Source organism: Carassius gibelio, chromosome B15, assembly GCF_023724105.1.
Source record: "Carassius gibelio isolate Cgi1373 ecotype wild population from Czech Republic chromosome B15, carGib1.2-hapl.c, whole genome shotgun sequence".
Classification (NCBI taxonomy): Eukaryota; Metazoa; Chordata; class Actinopteri; order Cypriniformes; family Cyprinidae; genus Carassius; species Carassius gibelio.
The window spans coordinates 21,305,845-21,332,912 of record NC_068410.1 but is presented as its reverse complement, the minus strand read 5'-3'; the positions used below and the strand labels follow the sequence as shown (position 1 = coordinate 21,332,912).

General features: G+C 38.3%; 1 protein-coding gene across 10 annotated transcripts in view; it reads left to right on the top strand.

Moving 5' to 3' along the window:
- The window catches only part of elna (elastin a), a 65,348-nt gene that overhangs the window by 5,734 nt on the left and 32,546 nt on the right, over window positions 1-27,068 (top strand). For 3 of the 10 annotated variants that reach the window (XM_052576636.1, XM_052576627.1, XM_052576626.1), the window contains exons 2-19: window positions 5,027-5,104; window positions 5,772-5,810; window positions 6,318-6,383; window positions 18,528-18,608; window positions 18,690-18,782; window positions 18,884-18,910; window positions 20,240-20,281; window positions 20,388-20,483; window positions 20,583-20,630; window positions 21,256-21,318; window positions 21,405-21,440; window positions 21,591-21,662; window positions 22,608-22,646; window positions 22,745-22,828; window positions 24,764-24,814; window positions 24,976-25,047; window positions 25,176-25,232; window positions 25,773-25,817. In XM_052576636.1, coding sequence (XP_052432596.1) covers window positions 5,027-5,104; window positions 5,772-5,810; window positions 6,318-6,383; window positions 18,528-18,608; window positions 18,690-18,782; window positions 18,884-18,910; window positions 20,240-20,281; window positions 20,388-20,483; window positions 20,583-20,630; window positions 21,256-21,318; window positions 21,405-21,440; window positions 21,591-21,662; window positions 22,608-22,646; window positions 22,745-22,828; window positions 24,764-24,814; window positions 24,976-25,047; window positions 25,176-25,232; window positions 25,773-25,817 — 1,089 coding nt within the window. The remainder of the gene's footprint in view (window positions 1-5,026; window positions 5,105-5,771; window positions 5,811-6,317; window positions 6,384-18,527; window positions 18,609-18,689; window positions 18,783-18,883; window positions 18,911-20,239; window positions 20,282-20,387; window positions 20,484-20,582; window positions 20,631-21,255; window positions 21,319-21,404; window positions 21,441-21,590; window positions 21,663-22,607; window positions 22,647-22,744; window positions 22,829-24,763; window positions 24,815-24,975; window positions 25,048-25,175; window positions 25,233-25,772; window positions 25,818-27,068) is intronic. The other 7 variants (XM_052576631.1, XM_052576628.1, XM_052576629.1 and 4 more) reach the window with 7 other exon arrangements.

Genomic DNA, 27,068 nt, shown 5'->3' with positions numbered 1-27,068 from the left:
CTTTACTAGTTATGGAACCTGTGGTGTTTCTCTTCCAAATGAAACCTGTAAAGCATGTCTAATAGCAAATCCACTCCTATTACAGCAAACCAAGCAATGTGTGCTTCTGTCGCTTCATCGAGATCGCTGTAATTTCATAGCCCACTGGCAGTGTTGGGGAAAGTTACTTTTAAAAGTAATGCATTACAATATTTCCTTCCTAAAAAAGTAACCAATAACGTTACTTAGTTACTGTTTATTGAAAGTAATGTGTTAGATTACTTTTGCGTTACTTTTTAAATCTGGGCTGGGCTCGCTTGTTTGATTTTAATATAAAAATCAATGAATAAATCTTGTGTAATTTTTGCTTGTAAGTGTGGTTGAATTGGACCATTGAAGCTCAACAACAAATTGGTTTATAAAATGGGATTAAATACATAAAGGATACTTATATTATTTACCGTATTAATTATAGCAGCTTTGAGTCATTTTCCGAGTTTTATTGTTTAATTTTGAGGAAAATTAAATCAGATTATTCTGTGTTATGTGTGTGTGCGTGTGTGTGTAAGAGAGATTAATTAATACATGTTCACATTTATTCTAGAACTAAAGTAACATCTTACTCCCGATTTCTCACATCATGGGGACAGGAGAGCTGTCAATCAATAAATGGGGGAAAAAAACTAACTGCCGTTACTTATTTGAAAAAGTAACTCAGATATTCTCTTGTAAATTAAAAACTAATGCGTTACTTCACTAGTTACTTAAAAAGTAATCTGATTATGTAACTTGTGTTACTTGTAATGCGTTACCCCCAACACTGCCCAATGCTAATGCTGTTTACAAAATTCAAGCCTTTCTAATCTTGCTGGAAAAGATCTTTCTGGAGGAGGCTTGTGCTGATATATGGAAAAAGAAAAGGGAGCGCTTATCTCTGTCTGTATCATTTACCTTCTCAGCCAAGGGAGAATAGAGACAAATCATCTTGATTTTTAAGCGACTTGAAGAATGTAGGACAGTCTGTGTATCATATGTTTATTTGCCTTTGCATTCCTCAAAGTTAACGCTGTCTCTGCACTGCAGCTCGGCTTGTGCCCAGGAGAAGAAAAGCAGGGAAGGGTGTTTCCCATCACAGAGATTTACTTTTCTAATTCTCCGGCTCACATCTTTCAGCCATTCATCATCCTCCTGTTTATATTCTTCAAGATAGGAATCTAGTGTCAAGATGTGACAAAATGTAGGTTTACCTACCACATGCTCAGCAAAGCAAGCAGTCTTTGAGTTCAAAATTATTAATGTATATGAAAATAAAGCTACACAATCAGTATATTTAATCCTCAAGATGTCAGGCTCACATGCTCATTTACAAGGCTTGCAGCTTATTCTGTATGTATGTTCACTAAATCATTTGTTGTATTAGTTTTTTAATTGATCAATTGTAGTGATTGTTCATAGTGACTTCTGCGTGCAATCTAGACAGAAGTTCAAAAATAAGTGTTTATTTCTGTCACTATGTTATTTTCATGTCAGTATTTAATCAGTTAGTCATGTCAAATCTCTTTCAGATTTCAGATTTGACACAGTATTGCATTTAAATTAAGGAATTAATAAAAAAAAAAAAAATTAAGTCTTAAAAAAAGTATTAATCAATATACTTAAAATTTTCATCAACAAACTCATATGTTCCAAACAACGCTGTAAGCTGAAACTGTCAATCATTTGCAATGAAGCGTTGGTGCTCTGAGTCATGCCTTCATTAATGTGTTAATTAGCCGTTACCTGGATGGGAATCAAGTCGTCCCACATAGAGAATGTGTTAATTTAATACCAGTCATTTATTTGCCAAACAAGTCACCAAAACAGCCTTAATGATTCCCTGTGTGAATTAAACCACCATTCAAAGCTTTATGGCATTTATTCATTTATAACATTATGAATTACGTCACTGATATAATTTATTTGTCCTAAAAATCATAGCTTAGAGATTCCTTAATATATCAGTGCCTTAATGAAGGGCCTTAATGAAAGGGTAAAACAGCAGTTGCACTGGACTAAGACTGCAGGCATAAATATCACGCTTTTTCTTCTGTAAACACAAAACCGTCCTGGTGCCAACTTCTGGATCTACTAGCAGCTTGGATTCCTATAGCATTCATAATAGCTTTTTGTTCAAATCCACAAAAACATTGAATGCAATAAGTAGGTCTAAAGTCATTAACTATTGGACGAAAGCAAAGCATGACTGACTAAATGTTAGGAGCTACTGGACTTATTTAAGCGTGTGAGAAAGTGGAAAATATGAGCTGTGTTTGTCTAGATAATCAGCTAAAGGTACATTTAAACAGCGTAGTTAAAGCATATTTGAATTTGATCATGTGGTAATCCAGGTTTCCTTGGAAAGAGACATAATAAGGTTAGATGAGTATAGGTACAGTATTTATGTGAAGCATTCGTATAGTTTGTATTTTTTAGTTTATGTACTGTATAGGTAAACTTTTATATATAGTATATTTATAGTCAAAATCTGTCAGTAGGTTAGTTGTGTATAGGTTTATAGTGTTTTACTTTATTGTTGTATGTCTGTATTTATGTAGCACTGTTATAAGTGAGGTATCTAAGAACAAAATCTGCTCTCACCACTCCAACAGAGACAGGAAATCCTCTGTTCAATGCTGATACGAGGCTCGGTTACCCCGGTGAACGGTCACTTTCTGTCCAGAATGTGTTCAGGGGGTGGAGCTTCTCTCTGCACTCACCAATCAGCCAAGAGGTGGTTATGTTTTCAGAGCAGATCAGTGTCACGCCGTGCGTTCGCTCAAATGTTCCACTGCACTCAAACACAGCCCATTGTCTGACAAGCATCAACACTTTCCCCCTTTCGAATATCTGACATGTGCTTCAGTTACATTAGACGCTAATTCTTCAGATAACTTTACTTGACTTAAAACAACAACATTTTCACTATAAAGTGAATTAAATATGAGGATTTCATATGCCCACATTATCATAGACTACTGTATACTGTAATAGCATACTAAGTTTTTTTTTCAAAACAAATGTAATAAAGAATTATTCCTTCATCCCTAGTTTTAAATGCAAAAAAAAGTCATTTTAAGAAAACAATTTAATTTGCCTTAAAATCTCAGGAAAATTAATGTACAGTAGCAATCATAGAAAATGTCCAATATTTATTTGCTATGCCTAGAAGATGTCATACCAGCACAGTAAGTTCATATAACATCAAAGGATAATATAAATCTATTTTGATCTCATCGCTTTTTGCATTTGCCTCTATGCATATTAATGTTATTAAGGAAGTGTTCCCCTTAATGTGATAAAGTTCAGTTTACTGTTACTGATATCAGTAGTAAGTTATAAAGACACACATAGCGCACAAACTTGCACCACTTTGAAGGTAAATGAAAACCCAGCTTGTAAGCTGAATTTTGTATTTATTTTGTTTCTTCTTCAACAGCAAAAGTGTAGCCTGCCTCAGACTAAACATTTTTGTCACTCCTAATTGTGTTTTGAAGCTGTGCGATAATGTTCTGTCCTAGCTAAGCGTGTGAAGGTTTTGGCAAGAAGACAGTATATGTAAACTTTCCACTAGCGTATTAAAGATCTTTGTTCCATTTCTTCACTGCCTCATCTGCAAGTCAATGCCAGGGCAGTTCACAGCTTGCTCTTGTAGTTTCAATCTCTGATCTGCCGACTGTGAGTGATTCTTCCCATGTGTGGCTTTCTCTTTCACATGACAACGCTGACCTTGAGTGGCCTTCTTCTTATTTTTTTTCTTCTTTTTATTTTTTTTTATTTTTTGCAGACCACAAAATAATAACAATAATGAAATAAAGCATTTATAATCCTTTACTGAATAATGACAGGTTATTCGTGCAACTCCATAATAAAAGTCCATGTTTACTGCATTGCTTCTAATAAACACCAAAGAAGCTGGGACATGTGGATTTGATTAAATGGCCTTCGAGGAACATGCAAAAACTATTACAAATCTTTGTCCTTGGAAGGGCTTTTCACATTCTCCATCAAACCGGATCTGGCTTCGAAATGTAGCTAATTGATGCCTGGGCTAACAAGACCTCCTGGGAGGCTGTTAGCAGTCGTAAAGCATTGGACCCACCGGCCCACCCATCATGAGCCTGTCCCGAGCCCATGTAAAACAGCCCACTACATGAGACTAACCTTTCTTTACTGATATGCTGATGAAATGAATAATTACCATGTTGATCTATCATGCATAAAATGTCAAATTATAAATGCAATTACTGTAGCGCCTTTCAAAAACATTCATGACATCACAAAATTGACATCTTATGTTATTAATATTTCAATAAATATAATGAACAATAAACACAAACTCATCCATGTATTTGCAGATAAAGTTTGTATTTGTTTTTGCACTTAATTAGTCCAGGTTAACAAATTAGTTTCAGAATCAAAGTAACTTTGTGATGAAGTTGACTGTGCATAATATTTAGTTTGTACACATTTAGTATACTGCTGATGAAAACTAAGGACAAAGCTTTCAGGAAAAAGCACTTTCAACTTTTCTCTCAGCATTTCTCCTCTTCTCTAGCTTGCTTTCTAATCTAGTATTTTAATGATCCTGATATTGTGTAGACATATTGCTTTGTAAGTGGCTTTAGATGAATGCATCTGCTTAATGCATGAATGTAAAATACCACTCATGTAGCTGATTTATAAGGACAAGGATGACAAAACATCAGTTTCAAACATAACGCAAACCCATTCAGCTGTATTAGTGCTTGAAAGCATCCTGTTTTGTCAAGAAAAAAAAAACTGTAGATAAAAATGAAATGAAAATGAGTTGATTTCAAAGACTTCACTTGAAGGCTGTGTGCGATTCCTGAACTCATGAGGAGTTACTGACTTCAGCTAGATGTCCAGAGAAATGCCTGAAAAAGTCTTCCGTGTTTTCAGAATCAGATTTCTTCTCCTTGCATATCTGTTAGAGTTTGGGTTGGGAAACATGAAAGAGATCCTCACGATGCGTGTTTTTCTGTTTCAGGGGTGTATGTGCCACCGGGTTCAGCTGGAGCAGGACCAGGAGGTGCTGGATTGCTACCAGGTGCTGGATTCTTCCCAGGTATAACCAATAACACCCATGATCCGCTCACCGCTTTCATTTATACCAAATGAAGAAATGACACTGGCCATGATAGCTGATTTCAATCAGAGCTCAGAATATATTTCACGCATGTCCTGATTTTGCTGAGTTAGATGTGTTCCTAGATCAACATATTTTGTTGACCCTGGAACAACATTTTACTCCAAAAATATATTCTTGACCATATCCCTACACCTAAACCTAACCCTAACCATGAGTAATCCTTAAAATCAGAGGAAATGATAAATGAATGACACTGATGTAGAAGCACCTAACATTGCTTGTAAGCGTAAACTTCACAAAATCTATAAACTGGTTCTTCAAATCTGATTGGTTAATCACAATGTTGTTCCAGGGTCAACAAAGATGTTGTCCCAGGAACATGTCTCACTTGGTAAAATCAGATTCTGCTATATTTCACATACAACAGTCTGATGCGATTTACGTTATGCATACTTGAAAGTCAATCTTTTGTTTGCTTGCTACTAGGAGTCTCAAATAAAACTCTTGAAAGTCTTCCAAAGACTAGATACATTTCTCACGCTTTGTGATGTCTGAGAGTAAAGCTGAACCATCTTTATCTTACACTTGACAAGATGTGAACACCTCTGCGCTGAGAGTGCTCTAACTTTACTGGTTTTAACAGGTGCTGGGGCGTCCCAATACAAAGCAGCAAAAGCAGCAGGTAAGATCATTTTGATTTGAGTCCACTGAGATCAGAATCATGTATTGTTTCCCATCTTCAGACCTCACTGACTAATTTTTCATCTGCTCCTTTACTCACCTATTCATTCATTCAATCAACCAGTCAACCATCCAAACATCCAAAAAAGTTGGCACTAATAAATTTGACAAATGTTCAATAGCTTTTTATTTCAGTTCCAATCTAGCTTACTACTATATTATAAACCTGTTGTTCAGCAAAGAGGTTAACAATAGTGTCTTGTTATCCTTTGTCAAACGTAAGAGCTATGGTACAGTCAAGTTGCATGTGTTGGCTGGCAGGCTGTGTCAGTAAAAGTGAGCTGTCATTGCTTATAAAACTGCCATAAAAGTCAAAGACCACCTGTGTGACATTTGGCGAAGTCACATCTTGCCATTTGCAAATGAGTAATGTGTGCTGCTAGAGGAGTCTTTGATATAGCATGTGATAAGCATGAGATGGATGCTAATGAAGCAATCTCTTGTTCAGCAGGAGGATATGGAGGTTCTGCTGGGACTCAGACAGGAGCATTAGGGGCTGGAGGTTATGGAACTGGTAAGAGCTCTTCAAGGTCATCCATACATGTACATTCATTTGCATGCATTTACTTAATTAGCAAAGCAATAAAAAGATGTCCCATTTCACAGCAATTACAAATATAAAATGTAGTATGTCAGTGTAATATCATGGATTTTGCATCACTAACTATCCAAAAAGGGGAGTTTCATTGTAAATGTTAATATATAATTGATTTCTGTGATCAAAGCTGTATTTTCAGCATCATTACTGCAGTCTTCAGTGTCACATGATCTTCAGGAATCATCCGAATATGCTGATTTGCTGCTCAAGAAACATTTCTGATATTTATCAATGTTGAAAACAGTTGTGCTGCCCAATATTTTTGTGGAAATCATGACACATTTTATTTGTCAAGATTCACAGATGAATAGAACGTTAAAAAGAACAGCATTTATTTGAAAAATAAACCAAACAAATGCTATCAGTATAACCAAAAAATATACCGATGAATTGGAACTGGAAAAAAATCACCCCCCCCCCCAATCAACTAGAGGACAACCTCCTAAACCAGGTAAGCCCACTGAGAATTTTCGCAATGACTCAAGAGATCTCAATAGAGCATTAGTCCCAATGCCCAGAGTTCATCAGTATAAGCATACTAGAATATCTGATGTGAAATAAATGAGAATATTACCACAGTTCTCAGATTTCCAGTTTTACATCCATCGGGTCACCAGGTTTTGCAATGGAATATCCTTTCTTGGTGAAATTATAATTTTTATCCCAGCACCCTTGTCCACGAGCTGAATTAATGAGTGTAAACTTACATCAGCGCTACTCAAACAATGGGGCAGCAGCTCTGAATGTGTTACTGGAATACAATAAGTGGAAATCGTGGCGCCTACCAAGTGCAACTGGACCCATTCTGATACTGTAATATAAATATTGTTGCTTTCTCTGTCAAACCGAGCAGTATTGGTGCATTAGCACCATTCGGGTATAATTGAATTTCCTAACGCAGTGTGGATTCCAGCGACATGTTTGGAGAGATAAGGAATTAAACAAATGTAGCCAGGCTCAATAAATTTTGGAGCAGCTCACTGGCTCCTCTGAGAAAGACCTTTTCACTCTGAAAGAGCTTTTAAACTCCCCGATATCAGATTTTGCAGTGGAAGTTGTCTTTGGCTGTGATTGCTGGAGTGAAGCAGGAGATAATAGTCTAATCTTTCGCTTTTCATCTTTGAGGTAAAAATACTTAGCAGTTCTGAGGGGAAGCAGACGCATTTAGACCCCAGGCCTCGCATCTAGCTGATGCACGAAACACAACCTAGCATGAACGCAGTCCACAGATAAGATGAATGAACCTATTTAAGATTAGATTGGCTGTAAGGCAATGTCTGAATAGACTCGGTCCCTGCAGTTCAGTTGACCAAATTTAGAATGGCTCATGGATATGTGTTCCTGTATATCACTCAGGTCATGCACAATCTGTACCAGCAGAGCTCTGTAGAAAGACACTTAGATTTGCACAGAATTCTATCAGCCGTTCATTCATTAAAAAAAAAAAAAAAAAAAAAACTCTACACATTCTTACTGGACCATGGTAAATTTGTTTTAGAATGTCCAAAATCAATCTTAAGAAGACAGACACATGCAGCCAAGCAACTTGAAACAATAGTTATGACTGCAGTATTAGAATACATCTATAGATATTCGATTGGTTAGCTGTGCCTCCATCCACAGGTGAATCTGAGAAAATTACACACTGCAAATAACATCCATATGACCAAAATACATGTGCTTTGCTACAGTACCAATCAAAATAAATGTCTGTAGATCATTTCACACAAAATAAAAACAAATTAGTTTGGTCATTATTATAAAACACTATAGTGTTGTCATAAGTCAGTCAGGCTCTTCATCCACCGTGCACTCAACTCAAACACTCATCTCCTGCACCTGTACACCTTCCAATCAACCAATCACCAGCACCTGTTCACCATCAACCCATCAGCTCACCTCCACATAAATGCACACTCCTCACTCACCCTCTTGGTTGGATCTCGTGACTATCAGCGGATCAATCCTCTGCCAAGTCACTAGTATTGACTCCTTCAGAATTAACCTCTTGTACTTCACTTCTCTCCAGCAATCCTCCATTTCCTTCCAGTGCCTCCAGCTATCCACCTGTCCTCCGATACCACCCTTACTCCCCATCACCGAGGTGTGTGCTCACAACCGCCAACTCTGGTCACCCCCATCTGGCAAGAATACATTCTGTTTGAAAGTTCTCTCATCCTCCATCCACCTACTATCCCTCTGTCACTTGCGTACCGGTTTCAATAAATCCTGTATACCTCTAAACCCCTGCCTTCGATCAGTCCATTACAAGTGTAGAGCATGACTCGAACAACATCTTTTGGTTCTAAGGGTTTGCATGAAGTGATCGGATTGGTGATTTATTTGATGAACACAGTCTATGACATCATGCGACTGGATTTTGTTTCTGGTATGCAGTGATCTTGACCACCAACATAACACCACAATGACAGCAGACAAATCCCATGACAAAAACATGACTATAGTATCATAAATAATAAAGCAGTCAATCATTTTTATTTAAAGTCCCCCTCCAAAGAAGTGCTCTTTAAAAAAATAATAATGTAAAAATAAAAATGTTTACTATATAAAAACATATATATATCCTGTAATATTTACTTTATTCTGGTGGACTATCATAATTTTCTAAAATATATTTAGTATTTTTATTTTATTTTAGCATTTAGACTTCTATTTGAAATTCACTGAAAGCCGCTTTGGCTATAGCTGTTAATGGTTTTACTTATTCATTAATCATATTCTTTTCTTTTGTTTTTATGGCTCACAACTGTATATTTTTTTTAATTTATATTTCTGATATAATTACCTATTTATTTCAGTAAAACTATACTTCATAGTATAGATTATAGAATTAATGAAAAACCATTTGATTGCCCTTAGCCTTCTGCTCTACTGTAAGAAGTTATAACCATTTTGTAATGTCATAGTAATTGCTATCAAAAGGCAAATTATATGTTCACGATTCAAATGCCTGATAGCACAACACCATGGTTTATAGTTGTACCCAAGTCTCCTTGTACACAATAACTTTTGGGATCACTTATAAACCATCGCAGATAGCGTTTAAAAATATCGATGTTGGAAACCTTAACTGCAAAAAGATACCTGGTGTTAAATTAAAGCAAGGTGATGGCTGAGACGAGCGATGTGAGTCACAAACTTGGCTTCTGCAAGCCCTTGTAAAACAAAGCTAATTGTGAGGCTTGTCATCATTGCTGTGATGAACTGTTGAAATTGGGGAGGACTTTTGGAAATCATCTGCTAGTCCTGGTGCCTGAAGCACAGGTGGATTCTGTGTCGCTTGCCGCTGCCAACGCCCACAAAAATCCTTATTTTGCACAAATGTTGGCCAGCTTCTTGACACAAATGGTTAGCTTGCATGTCGTGAGACCATGGACAATTTTCTTTGTTTCACATGTGCGTGAGATCGATCTCATAAACATCATGGCTAGATTGGAGGTGATGAGGAAAGATTTGGCTCACAAGGATTTTTTTACATTGAATTTATGGGATTAATTCTGCAATGGATAAACAGTCAGCTGCATTTTATTTAGTCACCTGATCACAAAAGCAGACTTTGTTTTGATCTGTACATAAACCAGAGCAGCACAACCCATAGAAAGTATGTCAGGTTTTGCTTTCCACATGCTTTTCTTTGTTGTCTCAGTGAGAGGAGCCAATTTGTTTTAGACTTGAAAGGGAGTGAGGGGTGAACGCAGAGAGAATGAAGGGTGTGGGCCAGGCAGATGAGCTGGGAAGAGCCAGAGAGTCTTGTGAAGCACATGTGCTATTCATTATTTGGCTCAGACCTGTCCTCGAACTGCTCGCTTCTGGCCTCTGCTTGTGAATAATGGTCGATCTTCATGTCCCCGAGTTGACGCTGACATTCTTCAACTCCCCCGGGAGGCAAGCATCACTTCCTGTGCTCGTCCCAATGTGCGGGCAATATGCTCAGAAGGCAAAATTTGCAAACAAGTCTTTAGAATTTGTTCTCACCTCTGAAGAGATGCTTGTCTGTTTACGTTGTCAGAGGCAAACATTTTCAAGATGCAGACGATTGTGTTTCGTTTCACAAGTCTTGCACAACTGCTTTGGAGGAGCGCTCTTCCAAAAAATGCTGTCCACCACAATGTGGTCATCATCATAACAGCGTTCTACTTTTAGAGTATGATTGAGCATAAAACAAGAAGTCTTTTCATCTTTGTTCACTTCCTGAATTAAGAACCATTCGGTGACACATGCAGCCATAAAACACAAAGATGCATCCTTACTGGAAGAAGAGATGTGTGATGCTGGAAATAAATAACAGAGGAAACATGGACATAAATAAATAAATGAAAGAGGGGAAGAAGGCAACAGATCTTTATTGTATCAGATTTGGACTTCTTTTCTCAATGCAATGTGGATGCAATAAATTAAGCGAAGGAAAAAGCCATAATGTAAACATGCAAGGAAGTTATTTCCCAAACACAGTTTCAAAGACTTACTCTTGACAATGCTTTTCCCATAACTTTAAACTTGCCCCTGTCAAGGATGGATACACAGAACACCTGATAAAACATATTTACTTGCAGCAGTACTTTGTTTTTTGGAAATGTACCATGTTTTGAGCATACATAATACTACTGTGAAGTTTTGTTGGTCAAAGAACCCCTGTATTACCATCCGATACCATAACTGTACCATAGTCCTGTCACAGTATTGTTCTGTAAGGGACATACAGTTCACACACATTGTAGTGCACTGGTTCCTAATCTCATTCCTGGAGCCCCTAACCATTGAGTCTTCGATTCTCTGCTCATGAGCTGATGATCTGATTCAGGATGGAAACAACTGTACTAGAATGTATGCCCGATCCTGGAGATCTACCTTCCTGCAGAGTTCAGCTCTAACCCTATGCAAACACACCTGAACCAGCCCATTAAGATCTCTAGGGCCCTTTAGAGCAGGGTTTAGTCAACACAAAAGTACTCTGATATCCCTGAGGTCTGTCAGGAGCAAGAGTGTAGAGCTTATGTGAGCTCTGTTTATCAGTCGTATCATATCTCAGCCCTGACTTGTCAGAAAAGTATTCAGTGTGCACAAACTCCATGCATATGCGAGCCATCTGGTAGATGTTTCACGCATCGCCAACTGATCAGACCGCCACAGTCGGCTCTCGCATTGACATTTTTTACTTTGATTTGCACAATACAGTTCTTTGAGATGTGATAAATAATATAAATAAATGATCAAGCATCTGTGCCAGCTCAGACTGCAGATATGTTCACCTTCTGCCTAGGGGGATGATACAGACTGAAGGAGTTTGTGGCATATTTCTGGAAGCGCACGAGTAACAAAACTTGACAGAAGCAGATGGTGTTTCACCCCGGTGCACTCTGTCATAAAACCTACATAAACATTTCATAAGCATGCATTGCTGTTTGTGACAAACGATATCTTGAAATAAAGCTATGATGTCAGTGTTGGGTTGTCATCAGTGATTTCGATTATACAGCTTGCAAGCGTGTTATGTCAAAGTCGTACACGTTCACCAAAAACTGTTACCATAGTTACCATAAACCTACATAGCCACAGTTTATGAGATATTCAGGTACACTTTCAATTATATGACAGTAAACAGAGCAATAATAAAACTATTTTAGTAGCAGATATGGCTTTTCCTCTGTGACATATGAGTCATGTTTTAGAAAATCTCGCTGGGGTAATGAGAACTTGCAGACATTGTTACAATGGATTGTTTCGCAATCGCATGTACATTGGATCCATTCACATGGCAGTGCATTACTGTCTTTGCTGCGCAAACACCTGCTCCCTTTGGGAGGAACAATCGTCCAAAATGATACTGGACACAGTAGGGGACATCTGGTAATATTTTGCTTTCAAGTCCAATGAAGGGAAAAACAACAGCATATCAATAACTACATTTGCATTTCCTAAGGAAATGCCAGAGCTTGTAGAACCGCATCAACGTTTTAGTTAAGTCTTGCTATAATTAAATCCTGCATCAGACCTCTTTTGCTGTTATTTCAATTTAATAGCTGGACTATGCTTGAAAATTAATACACATGGTGACATTAGCTATAGGTGGACCCCCTGCCAGCCAGCAATCTATTTCTGTCTGTAGCTGAAACAGCTTGCCCCAAAATTTCATGCTGGTTACTTAACTGAGCATCAAGGTCTATAGCGAATCACTCGGTGAGTAGTTGTTGATGTCATCTTTGGACCATCTCTTTTTCAGTTTTTTCATGCTGAAAGGAAAGCTCTATGCATGTCTTTAATTTGGTAAATGGCCTTTTACTTGCTGTAGGGTTCACAAGGTATCTCAAGCTCACAGGTCAGTGGAAATGACTGGGCCTGAGATCCTTCCCATAATCTCACAGGACCTCCGTGTCATTTGAATTCCATGATGTTGTAGTCGGTTCACTGCAGTTGCCGTCAGTTACATGGATGAGGGCCACGGAATTCTCTGCTCTCTTAAATTAAATCTTCAAGCTTGTCCAGCTGCTCCAGTGAGGACCGGCAGAGGGACGGAGGGGGGTTTGTGGGTGTGGATTAAGCTTTACTTCTGCTCCATACTCCTGGCTCCCTCTATCTGATGTTGTTAAAATGGTTTTAAAAGTCCAGCTCTCATCTGGACTCTGCTCAAATGGTGCTTTAATTCAAAAATGAATCATTGATGAATGTTTCTTTCTCATATGGAATGTGTTTACACCAGTCATTCACATGACTGGCACCAGCTCTATAAACGCATGCCTGAGCTCAAGACAGATTGGATGGCCGCATGCTTTGAAAATTGAAGGTTTGCTGCTGTCTTGATCATTTCATACTTGATAAATCGGTTATAATCTCCAAATGTTACCATGCCTAGTTGTTGCTTGAAAAAAACTCCTTCAGACATCACAGGAGAGAGAGCTGCACTACCTTTTTCATCTTTTATGATGACAAAGAGATGGCATCTTTCCACTATCTGCTAGAATGCTGAACAGTACCAAACAACTTGTCTTATATAACAAATGACTATTCAATGTTCGCAGAAATCAGTGGAAATGAATTCACATTCATCATCCACATACATCCATACAAAGTTCTGAAGTTCCTTTCATTTTGCCTAGTATTTCTGCACTGGCTGGTGAAAATCTAAATGCAGTCTTGCTGTAATGTATCCAGCTGCTCTGTTTTAGATTAGTATAATAGCTATATCTGTTGCATGTTAACATTTCGTGCAGGTTTTTGTGTATGCACAACTGATGGTCATTTGGCATGCAACATAGCAAGCATGGATCAGTGTGGTGCATGATCAGCTAGTGAATCAGGGTGGTGCAGATGAAAAATTAACACATTTACATTTACAATTAGAGCAGTTTACTGTGACAAGCAACAGCTGGAAACCTGATCCTAACATACTATTCATTGTTTTTCTGACACTACTAACAAGCTGTCACTATTTGGTAGGGATACTCAAAAGGACTGAACAGTATTTCACAATAAAAGTGATGACTTCAAAATAACTGAACCTTAAGTTCTTCAAAAATCGCCCCATCTAACATTTTAACCTATACTGCATGTTTCATATTTGACAAATCACATCGTTTGACAAATGGCATCCAGCTTAAATTTACAGTGGTGGTTTTGTCTACAATCCATTAAAAAAAGTATATGCTTCTTCTTCTGTCCTCCTCTGTAAGTTTTTGTGAGTGGGTAGAGTTATGTTTCGATAACCTTCATACACTCAGGGCTTTGTGGAAAGAGGGAGAGTGAGATGACTAATATATTCCATGTGACCCGGACTGTCTTCACGTTCATCGGGAATAGCTGTGTTGCTGACAAAGTGCTTGAGGGAGGTTTGCTGTCTGACACCGGGAAACCAGGGGAGTATATCATTATCTAATGGCAGACGCACCTGTCTGGGCGTCTGAGCGTCGCTCTAATTGATATATTAGTAAAGATTAGATGCACTAAGAAACGAATGGATCAACAGCTCCATCTAAAGATTTGAGTTAGGAAATTAGTAAAAGCAAATTAGCCACAATTAGTCCAAGAGCATTCCACATTTCTTGAGCCTCAGATGTGCTAGCGGGGACTTTCAATAGTGTCACGTAGCCCAACTTTTATCATCAAGTCTGGCCTATTTTACAGCTTGTTCTGGGCCAGATTTGTCCACTTAGATATGTCCAGCTGACTGAAAACTAATGTGACCAGTGTACTTTTTTGTTATTACGAGCTGTTTAGAAGCAAGTTTTTCTTAAATAATTGTCCCAGGCTCATTTGAAAAACACTTCTGTTACTTTCTAATGACATTATGTTACTTCTTACATGTTTATTGGCACTTTTGGAACAAAATTTCCTTTGAATGGCACTAAAAGAGCATTCAATTTTCTCCAGATCAGATGAACATGAATATGGAAACATTTTATTGGTGGTTTTTGTAGGGGTCACATTCACACCTACACTAAACCCTTCCCTGAATCTAACCATTAGAGTTAACAAGAGCCTATGTGACACAAACAGAGCAATCAAACCCCTTTTACTTTTTGAGCTCTTTCAATGTGACTTGTTTTTCATGGGACTCATGCCCGTGCGCTCCACATTGCAAGTACAATGCTATACTAGATGATCTATTGAGCGAGCTTACCACATCATAAAAGCCTCACATATGGATACAATTATGTGATACAAATTTTAAAAGGCTTTGGTTAAAAGCATTATGAGGTCATAACGTACAGTAGTATTGTGTAAAGAACTTTGCAAAAATTAATCTCATTAATGGATTATCTGCCTCTGTAATCATGATTTGTGTGAAACTCTTTTAATTCAGCTGGAAACTGCACTGAATTGTTTGTATGATCAGTGTAGGTATGTTTTAGAAGTTCTGCAAGAAGCATGTTTTTCTAATGAGCCTATGTTAGAAATAACTGATACAACAATAATGGACTGTCTGGTGAAGCGCTCATTCAGATACTTGCACAGCAGTGTCAGTTCATGTATTCTTAGGCTTGTCGTCTTGATGTATGCCATAGTAATTGAATTATCCAACTTTAATCAGTTATTATATACACTGATTGTGCTATCCAATAAGTCACCTTGCTGATGATCCTGGAATTTCAGGCAAATAAATGTTCTTCTACTGTGAAGAAAAACACAATATGAATCATATACTTATTTATATACATAAATATACATTACCGTATAGACAACATAAACTTAATAGTCACTACAGCAATAGTTCTGTTATCTGCCATGTTTAAAGCCTGTGGTCCACCCAACTTGAAATCTTGGGTATCAAAATTATCCCGGAGGTTCCCAGTCATAAATACAACTTGTTTTTTTTTCTTTTTCTTCAAGAGTCCGTTCACAAAATATGTGATTTGACAATATATTGCACTGATAATTAAGTAGGCATGAAGGTTGAACCTGATCAATTACACAACAGCCAGCAGCATAAGAGTAAACAGCCAAGAGGAAAATATGTAACACACAGAGACTTTAAACCGTATATGATAGGAGTACTCTGCATGCTCCGAACAGCATGGTGGTGATGACATCATAAAAAAATCCTGTGATCACCAGGGGCATGTCTAGATCAATTTCAGGGTGTCCATAAACACACTCAAGTAGGTCTACCACCAAAAGGTTAAAGCAGAAGAAATTCAATGTTTCTGGATGTCCACGTCAGATTCACTTAAGCGGATGTGCATAACTGATCCGCAGGTCCTGGAAATGTTTGCTGGCTAGTATTAATGTGTGGTACCCGTCAAGCAGTAAATCTTCTTTACGGTCTGACTTCGCCACCCCCTGATGAGGGGCAGGAGGACCCACAAGTCTTCCCTTAATGTAGTGTAGCTAACTCTATATTTTCCCTGCAAAGGGACAGTTGACAAGGGGCAGATATATAAATGTATTTCAAATTTATTACAATTTAGTACAAAAAGTGTGGAAAAGTTATTAAAATGGCTCTTAAATACTGCTATACAATTGGTGGATTCTCCTCAGTCTAGTAAGGTCGGATCAGCCAATGCGAAACCCCTGCTCAGGTGGACCCTGGTGAGACAAAAAGAAATAGGAGACAGCAACCCAGCACCAGAAGAAGCATGCAACACCACAAGCACCACACATTCAAGATCTTCAGATACCACAACAAAAATCTCACACCGTGTTATGGTTATATATATACCCCAAACCAACGTCTCTAACAATGTGGTCCCTTGGTAAGATTGGGGAAAGCATCAGTGTGGATCCGGCCTTGTACAGGGATAGCCTAAGCAGAAGACATATTTAGGGAGGAGAACCACTAGCATTGATAGCACCAGAAGTTAAAGGAACAATGCTACTACAGGTAGGGCACATGGGTGGTAGGGCCAGAGGTAAAATCACATCACACAAACAATAAAAAAATGCATATTAATCACAAGAAAACAGTGGCTGGCCTGGTCCTTTTCAGTATGCTCAACTGTCCCACAGCTTATTGTCATATGAAGACAAAGGTGAACATTCGGTTGCGATGCAGCCCAGCAGCTCAGGTCACAATGAGGTGATAACAACTAATTTTAAAACTCCATGCAGAAGCCTGTGTCCTCCATGAAGAGTAGACACGCACTTCTAGAAATTACCATGAAAAGGAAGCCCAACGTGCACAACAGTGTCCAGCACCAACACAAAGAGAATCTGCCTACAACCAGCAGACACTTATCACTTCCTAATTGGTCATGTGACTTTTCAAAACATCATGTGATCCTGGGTGTTGTGTGAATGGGATGCAGCTATGTTGTGTGCCTGCCTGTGTAGATCCCCACATCAAGGGGGTCAAACCAGATGCTCAAGACAAAGCATCTTTTCCAGCAAAAACATTTTAGTGTAGCACTAAGTCACATTGGAACTGATGATTTCACTCGGTTGACATTGTCTGTGGGTTGTTGATGTTGCTTGAGGCTGAGATTACCTTTTTTAGACTATATTAGACTAAACTGATCCAAAAAGTTGGAGCCAAATGTAGACAATCTGTTCCATAACAGGAATGTCATCAGCTCTGTACAATTGTGGCATTGTTCTGCAGAGCAATGTGGATTTTTTTCCAAGTTAATGATCTGTTGTCTGTCACCCTCCACAAACTATGCTTGGAAAGCACGAGTGTGTAAACTCCATTTGCCATGAGCTACTATAAAAAGTTGAATCTCTCTCTCTTGTGTCAGAAGTTCGAACACCAGAATTTAGAGGCTTTTAAAGCTACTCAGATTTATAATGGCAACAAGGCAAAAGAAAGACTTACAAGCAAAGCATTTTACTGCACTTCCTTTCCATTATTATATTCCTCCCTCTACCATAAAACATGGATGCAAACTTCATGACCTTATTTCTTTAGGGTTTCCTTGTTGAAGGAGGACACAATGTAGCAATAATTTTCAATCAATCATTTACTTAGCCAAAACGATCCACTGTAGTCTCTGAGCCATCACTTTCCATCTCTTTAAAAATGCATTGTCTTTTGTTCTCTTTCCCATCCAGCCCCTCCCAGAATCATTGCTAAATCACTAGATGTATCACTAGATATCTAGATATCACTCCTAACTTGTTAACCCACTATCCAGAATCATGGATTCAATGCTCTAGAGAGGCATACTCATGGTCACAATAGTCACTGTATTTTCAGCACATTCACTACATTGATTAGAGGCTACCACAGATCTAGGCTCCAATGCTACCTATAATTTCCTTGTCTTCTCTCTACTTTTTGTTAGGGTTAGTAGAATAAGTTGACATACTTGAAAGTTACTTATAGTCTTTTGGTGGACTTTGAAATAAAGTGTCAGCAGATAATAAGCAGACGGTCTACTGATACTCTAATAACTGCTAGTTGACATGTAGTTGTAAAGTTACTAGTAGTCAGTAGAATGCTAAAGTGGGCTATCAAAATTAAGAGTGACCATTGTCCAAAAGTTACATTGTCCTTTAATATCCTGATGTTAACCATGTTAAAATTGCTGGCACTTTTAATGCCAGTAAATTTCCAAGCCTGACATGCAGGTTTTCTGAATTTGTTGCTGTATGTCTCTTCTACTGTAGGTGGTTATGGGCCTTATGGCGGATATGGTGGTGCTGGAAGATTTTACCCAGTGGCTGGAGGTCTGAAACCGGCTAAACCAGGTGCTCATAATCCAGTGAATAGTCAGCTGTGTTTAATATGCAGTCAAGTAATTACATGTAACCATAAGGACTTCTCTTTAGGTGCTGGGCTACCTGGAGGAGGTCTTCCTGGAGGAGGTCTACCTGGAGGAGGTCTACCTGGAGGAGGTCTACCTGGAGGAGGTCTACCTGGAGGTGCCATTCATTCAACAAGCCTATTAATGATTTGCATATTCTTTGTGGCTACGTAACAAAAACTACACGGCTATCTTCTAAGTCTGATTCTCTTTATTCAGGTGCTGGTGGAAAGCCTGCTAAAGGAGGTACGTAATACACATATTTCTGAGTCCATTGTTTCCATTGTAAAAACACTTTGTGAATAAAACGTCTTTCGAAAAGAATAGAAACGGAAAAGGTAGGTGGGGATCTGACCTCATTTTCAGAGGAAACATTCATACAATAAAAACATACAAGTCCCTTTATAACACCTTTCAAATAGCTTACTCTGTTGGTATTCATGCGGCTATGGCTCTTTTCATGGTAATCCAGTTGGCTCGAAGTTGAATTAAGGAGCCTTAGATCATGAGCCAAATCAACAAATGTGTCCCCTCTGGGACCCCGCTGGTGGTGTTCATGTACTGAAAGCCAGCACATTATTTCAGCATGCCCTTGGCACAATCTAAAAGCAGCATGCAATGTCTGTTCTTCTGTGTTTGAAATCAGTTGGAAAAGGGTTAAACAAATAAATGAACAGCCTGAAACATCAGCTTCTAGGCACTGAAATCAGATAAGATGACTTGTTTCATGTCAGAGGGAGGGAGCAAGTGAGGCAAACTAAATCAATAAGGAAGTGTAAAGGAATATCTGCAGGCCAGATTTGTACCCATTGGGCCTCATTCATGAAACATGGGCAGAACAAATTTTTCTGTAAATCCTTCATAAAGCTGTTCTGACATGAACTTTCGAATTCATGAAAATGTTCATATTTTCAGAATGTTTGTTGATGTGAAGGAAATGTACACCTGCTCCCTACCACGTGAAAATGGTGTGTAAAATGTTCTGTTTTCTTTATGCCAAAACTGATGGCAGTAAGTTTTATTCACTGCCTTGATAATTATTAATAGTTAATTTGCCCTTGCCCCCTTTCTATATTCCATATAGCAGCTAAAAATACGTGTGTTCTCAAGCGCCACCAGCTGGCCATTTTAAGAAGAGCATTTAACATTTTTTTTTTCAGCTGGCTAAAAACTCTTTGGTGGTTATTTTCATTTTTGAAAATTTATTGTTAGGAATATATCCTAGTCTATTTTGTAATTATGCAATATACTGGAGCCAAACCTGAGAAAGTAGACCAAAATATTCCAATAGTTCCTGGACACGACATGTAATTCATAGGCTGGGATTATGCTAATTGTGAATGAGCGTGCACAAGACCTCTTTTTACAAATTATTGCAATTCATTAACATACACATGTTTAACTAACAAATCGGACATATATGAAGCAGTTGTGAATCAAGGGGAGAGTTTTCGGGAAGGTCTGTTTTACAGGCGCAAATTACTCATCATTTACTCATACATTTGCGCAAGTTTCATGAATGAGGCCCGATGTGTCTAGTGATCTGAATGAATGTTTTGTTGGGTTTTCGTTCAGGGCCAGGAGCAGGAGGAATTGGCCATGGTTCTGGCCTCCCAGGTGCAGTGAATGTAGATTTAGTAAATACTGTCATGAGTTAACTTAAATGATTAGCCAGCAGTGATAGACTCGTCTAAGGTAGTCTGACCTTTCAATTGTTTGTTAGGCCTTGGCATTCCTCAGACTGGTGTACAAGGACTGGGCCCTGGTGGGGTTGGACCTGGAGCAAAAGCCGCGAAGCCCGGAAAAGCTCCAGTGCCGGGTGAGTGTGGGGGTCTGAAGTTGGTATCTAAACATGGAAATAATCATGATTATAAATCAATATTTGTAAATCTTTTTTTTTTTTCTTTTTTTTTTGCAGGAGTGGGAGTGCCTGGACCTTATCAAGGAGGACTTGTTCCTGGACAAGGTTTGTTAATTTTCCCCTGTTTATGTACAGTAATATGATCACCAATCCCACAAGGGCTTTGTTAACATTTTTTGCATTTATAGTGCATATTGAGAGGAACATATGCCGAATTCTGTGAAATGAATCTGCTAGTGGCAAAATATGTTCAACTGAGCTTAGGCCAGAAACATACTATGTGCAAGAATGCAAACCTACAAATTCTTGGCACACTCAAGGGGGCGGTAGAGTTACCTTCATAGTGTGTAATGGATTATTCACATAGCTTGTTAAAGACTGTTGAATTTAACTTTAATTTCTTTGACTTTCTCACCAAGATTGACTCCTCCATAACAGCAGTTGACCTAAAGTAGAACGCACGCCATAGAAGACTCTAATGTTAGCAGAAACGGGCAGAAATGATGCATGAAATGTATATTGCACATACGTGCATAGAATAAATTTGGTCTGTTATCAAATTAGCCAAGAAATCTTATAAACAAAGGTATGTGTAGAACATGCATGATTTCTTTCTGTGCTCACAGATTTAGTGCAGGCCTGCTAATCAGTCATTAGGATAAAACCCCAAATTCAAATTGCACACATGGCCTTCATTTGGTCTTGATCATTTGGATTTAAATGATTACAGGCTTCAATGGGCGAGGTGTTCTTCCTGGTGTAGCCACAGGAACTGGACTCAAACCTAAATCAGGTGAAGCTCTCGATGTAAATGACATCAGCCATTGCAGTGAAATAAACTCTATCATATATTTATGACTGACTGAATGTTTCCTATAGCTGCTGGTGGAGGACAGGGTCTGGTACCAGGTGGTGGTTAGTACAAGAGCATACAGCAACCATGTGAACAGAATATTAATAATGATATCTGGATAGTGTGGAAGTATCAGCAAATCTGAACAACACCTGTGTTCAAAAAGTATACACTGTCTGTTGACATCCAAACTAACAATCCTTTTGTTATAGGTGGGCGTGGATATGGACCATTGCAACAAGGAGTATTTCACGGATACCCTCTCAAATCTCCCAAAACCTCAGGTGGATCATTTGATTCTTTTGATCATACTGCACAAATCGTGCTCAGCCTAGCTCTGCCACGCCTAGAAAAGAAGCATTTTCCGGCTGATTGCATTTGTGGTTTTGCAGCTATTAAGCAATACAATATAAGGTTGACAGAATTAAGAAAGTATGAATGTCTTTCATCAAATGCTCCAAATCAAATTTTGCTATATTGGATCAGTGTATAGACTTCGCTAGTCATCCATTTATGTGGTAAATTGCTCTCCAGTGCACCGAAACGTTGTGTGATTCCTTCTACATAGAGGTTCAGCAGTTGAAGTGCTCCATTAATTTGTTTCGTGCACTAACCTCAGATGGATGATGTGCTCTCTGGAAACTGACATCTCACTTGGGAAAGTGCCTTGACAAAGTTCATAGTCATAGCTTTCATAGTCACAACTGAAAATATTTTCATAAATTTTTCCGTTTGAAGCTTGAAATTTAATACATATTTTCATGTCTCTCTTATCGGCGCGTTATCAACCTTAATCATGGACTAGGAATACATCCAGTGAAATTAGGAGAAATGGATTGCGGTATTAATATGTGAGCCTCTAGTGGAAGAAAGCTTTTCCAAACTTGCATATTTGTTCGGATAAAAGTAGGATATAATGTTGATAAAAATGCATGGTCAACTTCAATGGTTTAACGCTTTACAGGTTATTTGAAAGTGAGCTCGTACGTCAATGGAAATCATTCAGAGGCATATTTATCATCTAATATTTTGCAGTTTTATCTTGAGCATTTTATCTGAATGTGCTCATTGTTCAAAAACTGGCCATGTGTTATTGTAGTTCTCGCCAAACTCTCCTGTTGTGAAAAGCTATAATATTTGCAGGATACAACATTTTTGTTGACACCGTATATTTTTGGTATAACTTTAGTATGTCTCAATAAGTCTTATGTCATGACTTGTCCTAACAGGTGCTGGGTTACCCTACACTGGTGGTAAACTTCCTTATGGTAGGCTACAGTGATGACCTCGATCACATGCATGTGCTGAATACCTTGTGTGTGATGTGTATGAGCTTGAGTGCTGATTCTCACCTGCTATACCAAAGGTTATGGTGGTTTCGGTGGAGGTGCTGGACTCCCTGGTGGGAACATTGGTGCTGGCTCCAAGCCCGGTTATCCAACAGGGACTGGTGTGTTATGTCAGAGCCACCATATTTAAATCATTTATAATACACTTTGGATCTAAAAAAAGCATGTAAAGAACACATCATGTTTTAGCGATAGATAGATAGATAGATAGATAGATAGATAGATAGATAGATAGATAGATAGATAGATAGATAGATGGATAGATATTTTTAATTCTTACAAAGATAATGTACTCAATATTAATGCAAAAACTGAATTTCTTATGTACAGGTGCTGGTCATATAATTAGAATATCACCATAAAGTTGAATTATTTCACTAATTCCATTCAAAAAGTAAAACTTGTATATTATATTCATTCATTACACACAGACTGACAGATTTAAAATGGTTATTTCTTTTAATTTTGATGATTATAACTGACAACTAAGGAAAATCCAAAATTCAGTATCTCAGAAAATTAGAATATTACTTAAGACTAATACAAAGAAAGGATTTTTAGAAATCCAACTGAAAAGTATGAACATGTAAAGTATGAACATGTACAGCACTCAATACTTAGTTGTGGCTCTTTTGTCTGAATGACTGCAGCAATGCGGCGTGGCATGGAGTGGATCAGTCTGTGGCACTGCTCAGATGTTATGAGAGACCAGGTTGCTCTGATAGTGGCCTTCAGCTCTTCTGCATTCTTGGGTCTGGCATATCACATCTTTCTCTTCACAATACCCCATAGATTTTCTATGGGGATAAGGTCAGGTGAGTTTGCTGACCAATTAAGAACAGGGATACCATGGTCCTTAAACTAGGTACTGGAAGCTTTGGCACTGTGTGCTGGTGCAGAGTCCTGTTGTTAAATGAAATCTGCATCTCCATAAAGTTGGTCAGCAGCAGGAAGCATGAAGTGCTCTAAAATTCCCTGGTATATGGCTGTGTTGACCTTTGACCTCAGAAAACACAGTGGACCAACACCAGCAGATGACATGGCAGCCCAAACCATCACTGACTGTGGAAACTTTACACTGGACCTCAAGCAACGTGGATTGTGTGCCTCTCCTCTCTTCCTCCAGACTCTGGGACCCTGATTTCCAAAGGAAATGCACAATTTACTTTCATCAGAGAACATAACTGTGGAGCACTCAGCAGCAGTGCAGTCCTTTCTGAAGCGAGACGCTTCTGATGCTGTCTGTTGTTCAAGAGTGACTTGACACAAGGAATGTGAAGCTGAAACCATGTCTTGCAGACGTCTGTGTGTAGAGGTTCTTGAAGCACTGACTCCAACTGCAGTCCACTCTTTGTGAATCTCCCCCACATTTTTGAGTGGGTTTTGTCTCACAATCCTCTCCAGGGTGTGGTTATCCCAATTGCTTGTACACTTTTTTTTCTTTTCTACCACATCTTTACCTTCCCTTCACCTCTCTATTAATGTGCTTGGACACAGAGCTCTGTGAACAGCCAGCCTCTTTTGCAGCAGTCTACCCCATGATTGTGTAGCCTACAGAACTAAACTGAGAGATCATTTAAAGGCTGTGCAGGTGTTTTGAGTTAATTACCTGATTAGAGTGTGGCACCAGGTGTCTTCAATATTGAACCTTTTCACAATATTCTAATTTTCTGAGACACTGAATTTTGGATTTTCCTTAGTTGTCAGTTATAACGTCAAAATTAAAAGAAATAAACATTTGAAATATATCAGTCTGTGTGTAATGAATGAATATAATATACAAGTTTCACTTTTTGAATGGAATTAATTAAATAAATCAACCTTTTGATGGTATTCTAATTATATGACCATCACCTGTATGTAGTCAGATTGTGTGGTGAAATAAAACCCACACATGCTCTTGACTTCATGAGGTTTACCCTAAAAAAGTTGCAAAAATACTGAAATAACTGTCATTTTCCATGGCTGCAAACAGCATGCACACACATGCACCGCAAATACATGACAAGTAGCTGATCTGCTGTCTCTGTTCATAGGTGTTGGGACATTAGGGGCATCTGCTGCACAAGCCAAAGCTGCTAAATATGGTAATAATAATTAATTAAATGATTTTGAAGTCCACATGCTTTTTCCAAAGAACAAAGAAATAAACATTGTACTTCAGTTGTTTGTGCATAACTGTTGTTTTTGTTTTTTGTTTTCCTAAGAGCCAATATTAGAAGTTCATTGTTTGTGCCCATTTCTTCAGGTACTGGAGCCGGTTTAGGTGGGGCTGGATCTTTTCTGGGTGGTGCTGGTGGACTTTACCCTGGTATAGGAGGTAAGGATGCATTTTCCTTTGAAATCCCCTAAAACCACAATTAACATATATAAATTGTCCATACTGAAAAGTAAGTCATTTTCTCAAGTGGTTAGTTTAGCGTCTATATATTTTCTTGTGTGTTGGAGCTGGTTTAGGTGGTGTTGGAACAGGTGGTGCTGGTGGAGTTTACCCAGGAGCAGGAGGTAAAAAATAATTTTACTACAGAATGGTTTAGGAGCTGCAATCAGATATTGTTTGTTTGTTTTTTTAAAGAAAATAATTTACTCACCCATATTCCATTCAAAAGTGTGGAACACAAATGTCACCCCCCCCCCCCCCACCCCAAAATAACTAAACAAACACAACAACAATTAGGGATGTTGTTGAGGACAGACCACACTTTTTGTTTGTTAAAAGCTTCAAAATGTAAATCCAACCAATGCGACTAATTTGTCCTGCATTTACTCATTGTGCTGACACTTGAAATTAATTCAAGTATACATTTTATCCATATGTGCAGTTCCTTTTAGAAATCTATAGGATCTTAGAAACTACAAGGAATTTGGGAATAACATAAGCTACCAGAGCAATTGTACAATCAAACATTGCATGCAAAGACATGTTGCGATAGGTTTGAGGTCAATGCACATGGGCCATGAGATGTGACATTCAATGGCCTGTGATATTATTGATGCTTTTTGTGTTTTCTATAAGCAAAATTTGGATTTATCCTCTCTGAACAGGTGTGGGTGTTCTTACCCCAGCTCAAGCTAAAGCAGCTAAATATGGTGAGTACACTGACTGCTTATCTTGCTTTTATTATGGGTCTCATAACTGACTAATGGGCGATTCAGGCTTGTTGACTGTATTACATAGTAAAGTCAAGTCACCTTTATTTATATAGTGCTTTTAACGATACAGTTTGTCAAAGCAACTTTACAGTATCAAAATAGGGGGGAAATGTGTGTAATAATACAAAAGGACAACTGTAAACACTCAATTTGGCTTGGATGGTTTAAATGCAGTGCACCAATTCTGAGTATGGGTTAACATACTTGGCAAATATCGCAACTTTCAGAACAACTACCCATAAAGCATTAAAGTAATCTTACCCTGAGTTCATGAACGCATGAATTAATGTTTCTGCATTTGAAACAGAGAGCATTTTAATTTAGATATATTTTTGAGATGGAAAAATGTGCTTTTACAAATGTTAGAGACATGGCTTTTGAAGGAAAGAGTTTTATCAAATAGCACACCTAGGTTCCTAACTGATCATGAATTAAGGAATTAACAGAGCAGCTATCAAGTGTTAGACAGTATTCTCAGTAGGTCACTACATGTGGAGGTTTTTGGCCCAAAAATTACTTTTTTTTTTTGAGAATTTAGCAGTAAGAAATTACTAGTCATCCAGTTTTTTGTCAACTATTAATTCTGCTAGTTTTGCAAATTGATATGTTTTGTCAGGCCACAAAGAAATCTAGAGCTGACTATCATCAGCATAACCTAACATGTAAAGCGTGAAAATCAAGGTCCTAGTACTGAGCCTTGATGTACTCCATACTGCACTTGTAAATGGTATGATACCTCTTCATTCACTGCTATGAACTGATGATGGTTAGATAAGCATGATTTTAACCATGCCAATGCATTTCCTAGATAATGTTGTGGTAGATATTGTCGAATGCAGCACTACTGAGATCCAGTATCACTGATACTGTGATAAAACCATGTTTGGATGATAAGAGGAGGTCATTTGTAACTCTAATGAGAGCAGCAGGGCTTAATTTGTGCCGGAACAAGCTGGATCCGGATTTGGCTCCTTCAAAATCCGATCCGGCACCTCATTTTGGTGGATCCCCTTCTTCCAGGGGCGGCATTTCCGTTGGCCAGATTATGGCAATTGCCATAACCTAGCTCAGTCAGGTGTGCCGTAAAACAAACTATCCAAACTTCATATCTCTATTATAATTCATTGTTATTTTAAGTCAGAGGGTTTTACAAATATTTAACCAATTATAAGTATTAAAAAGAGCTTG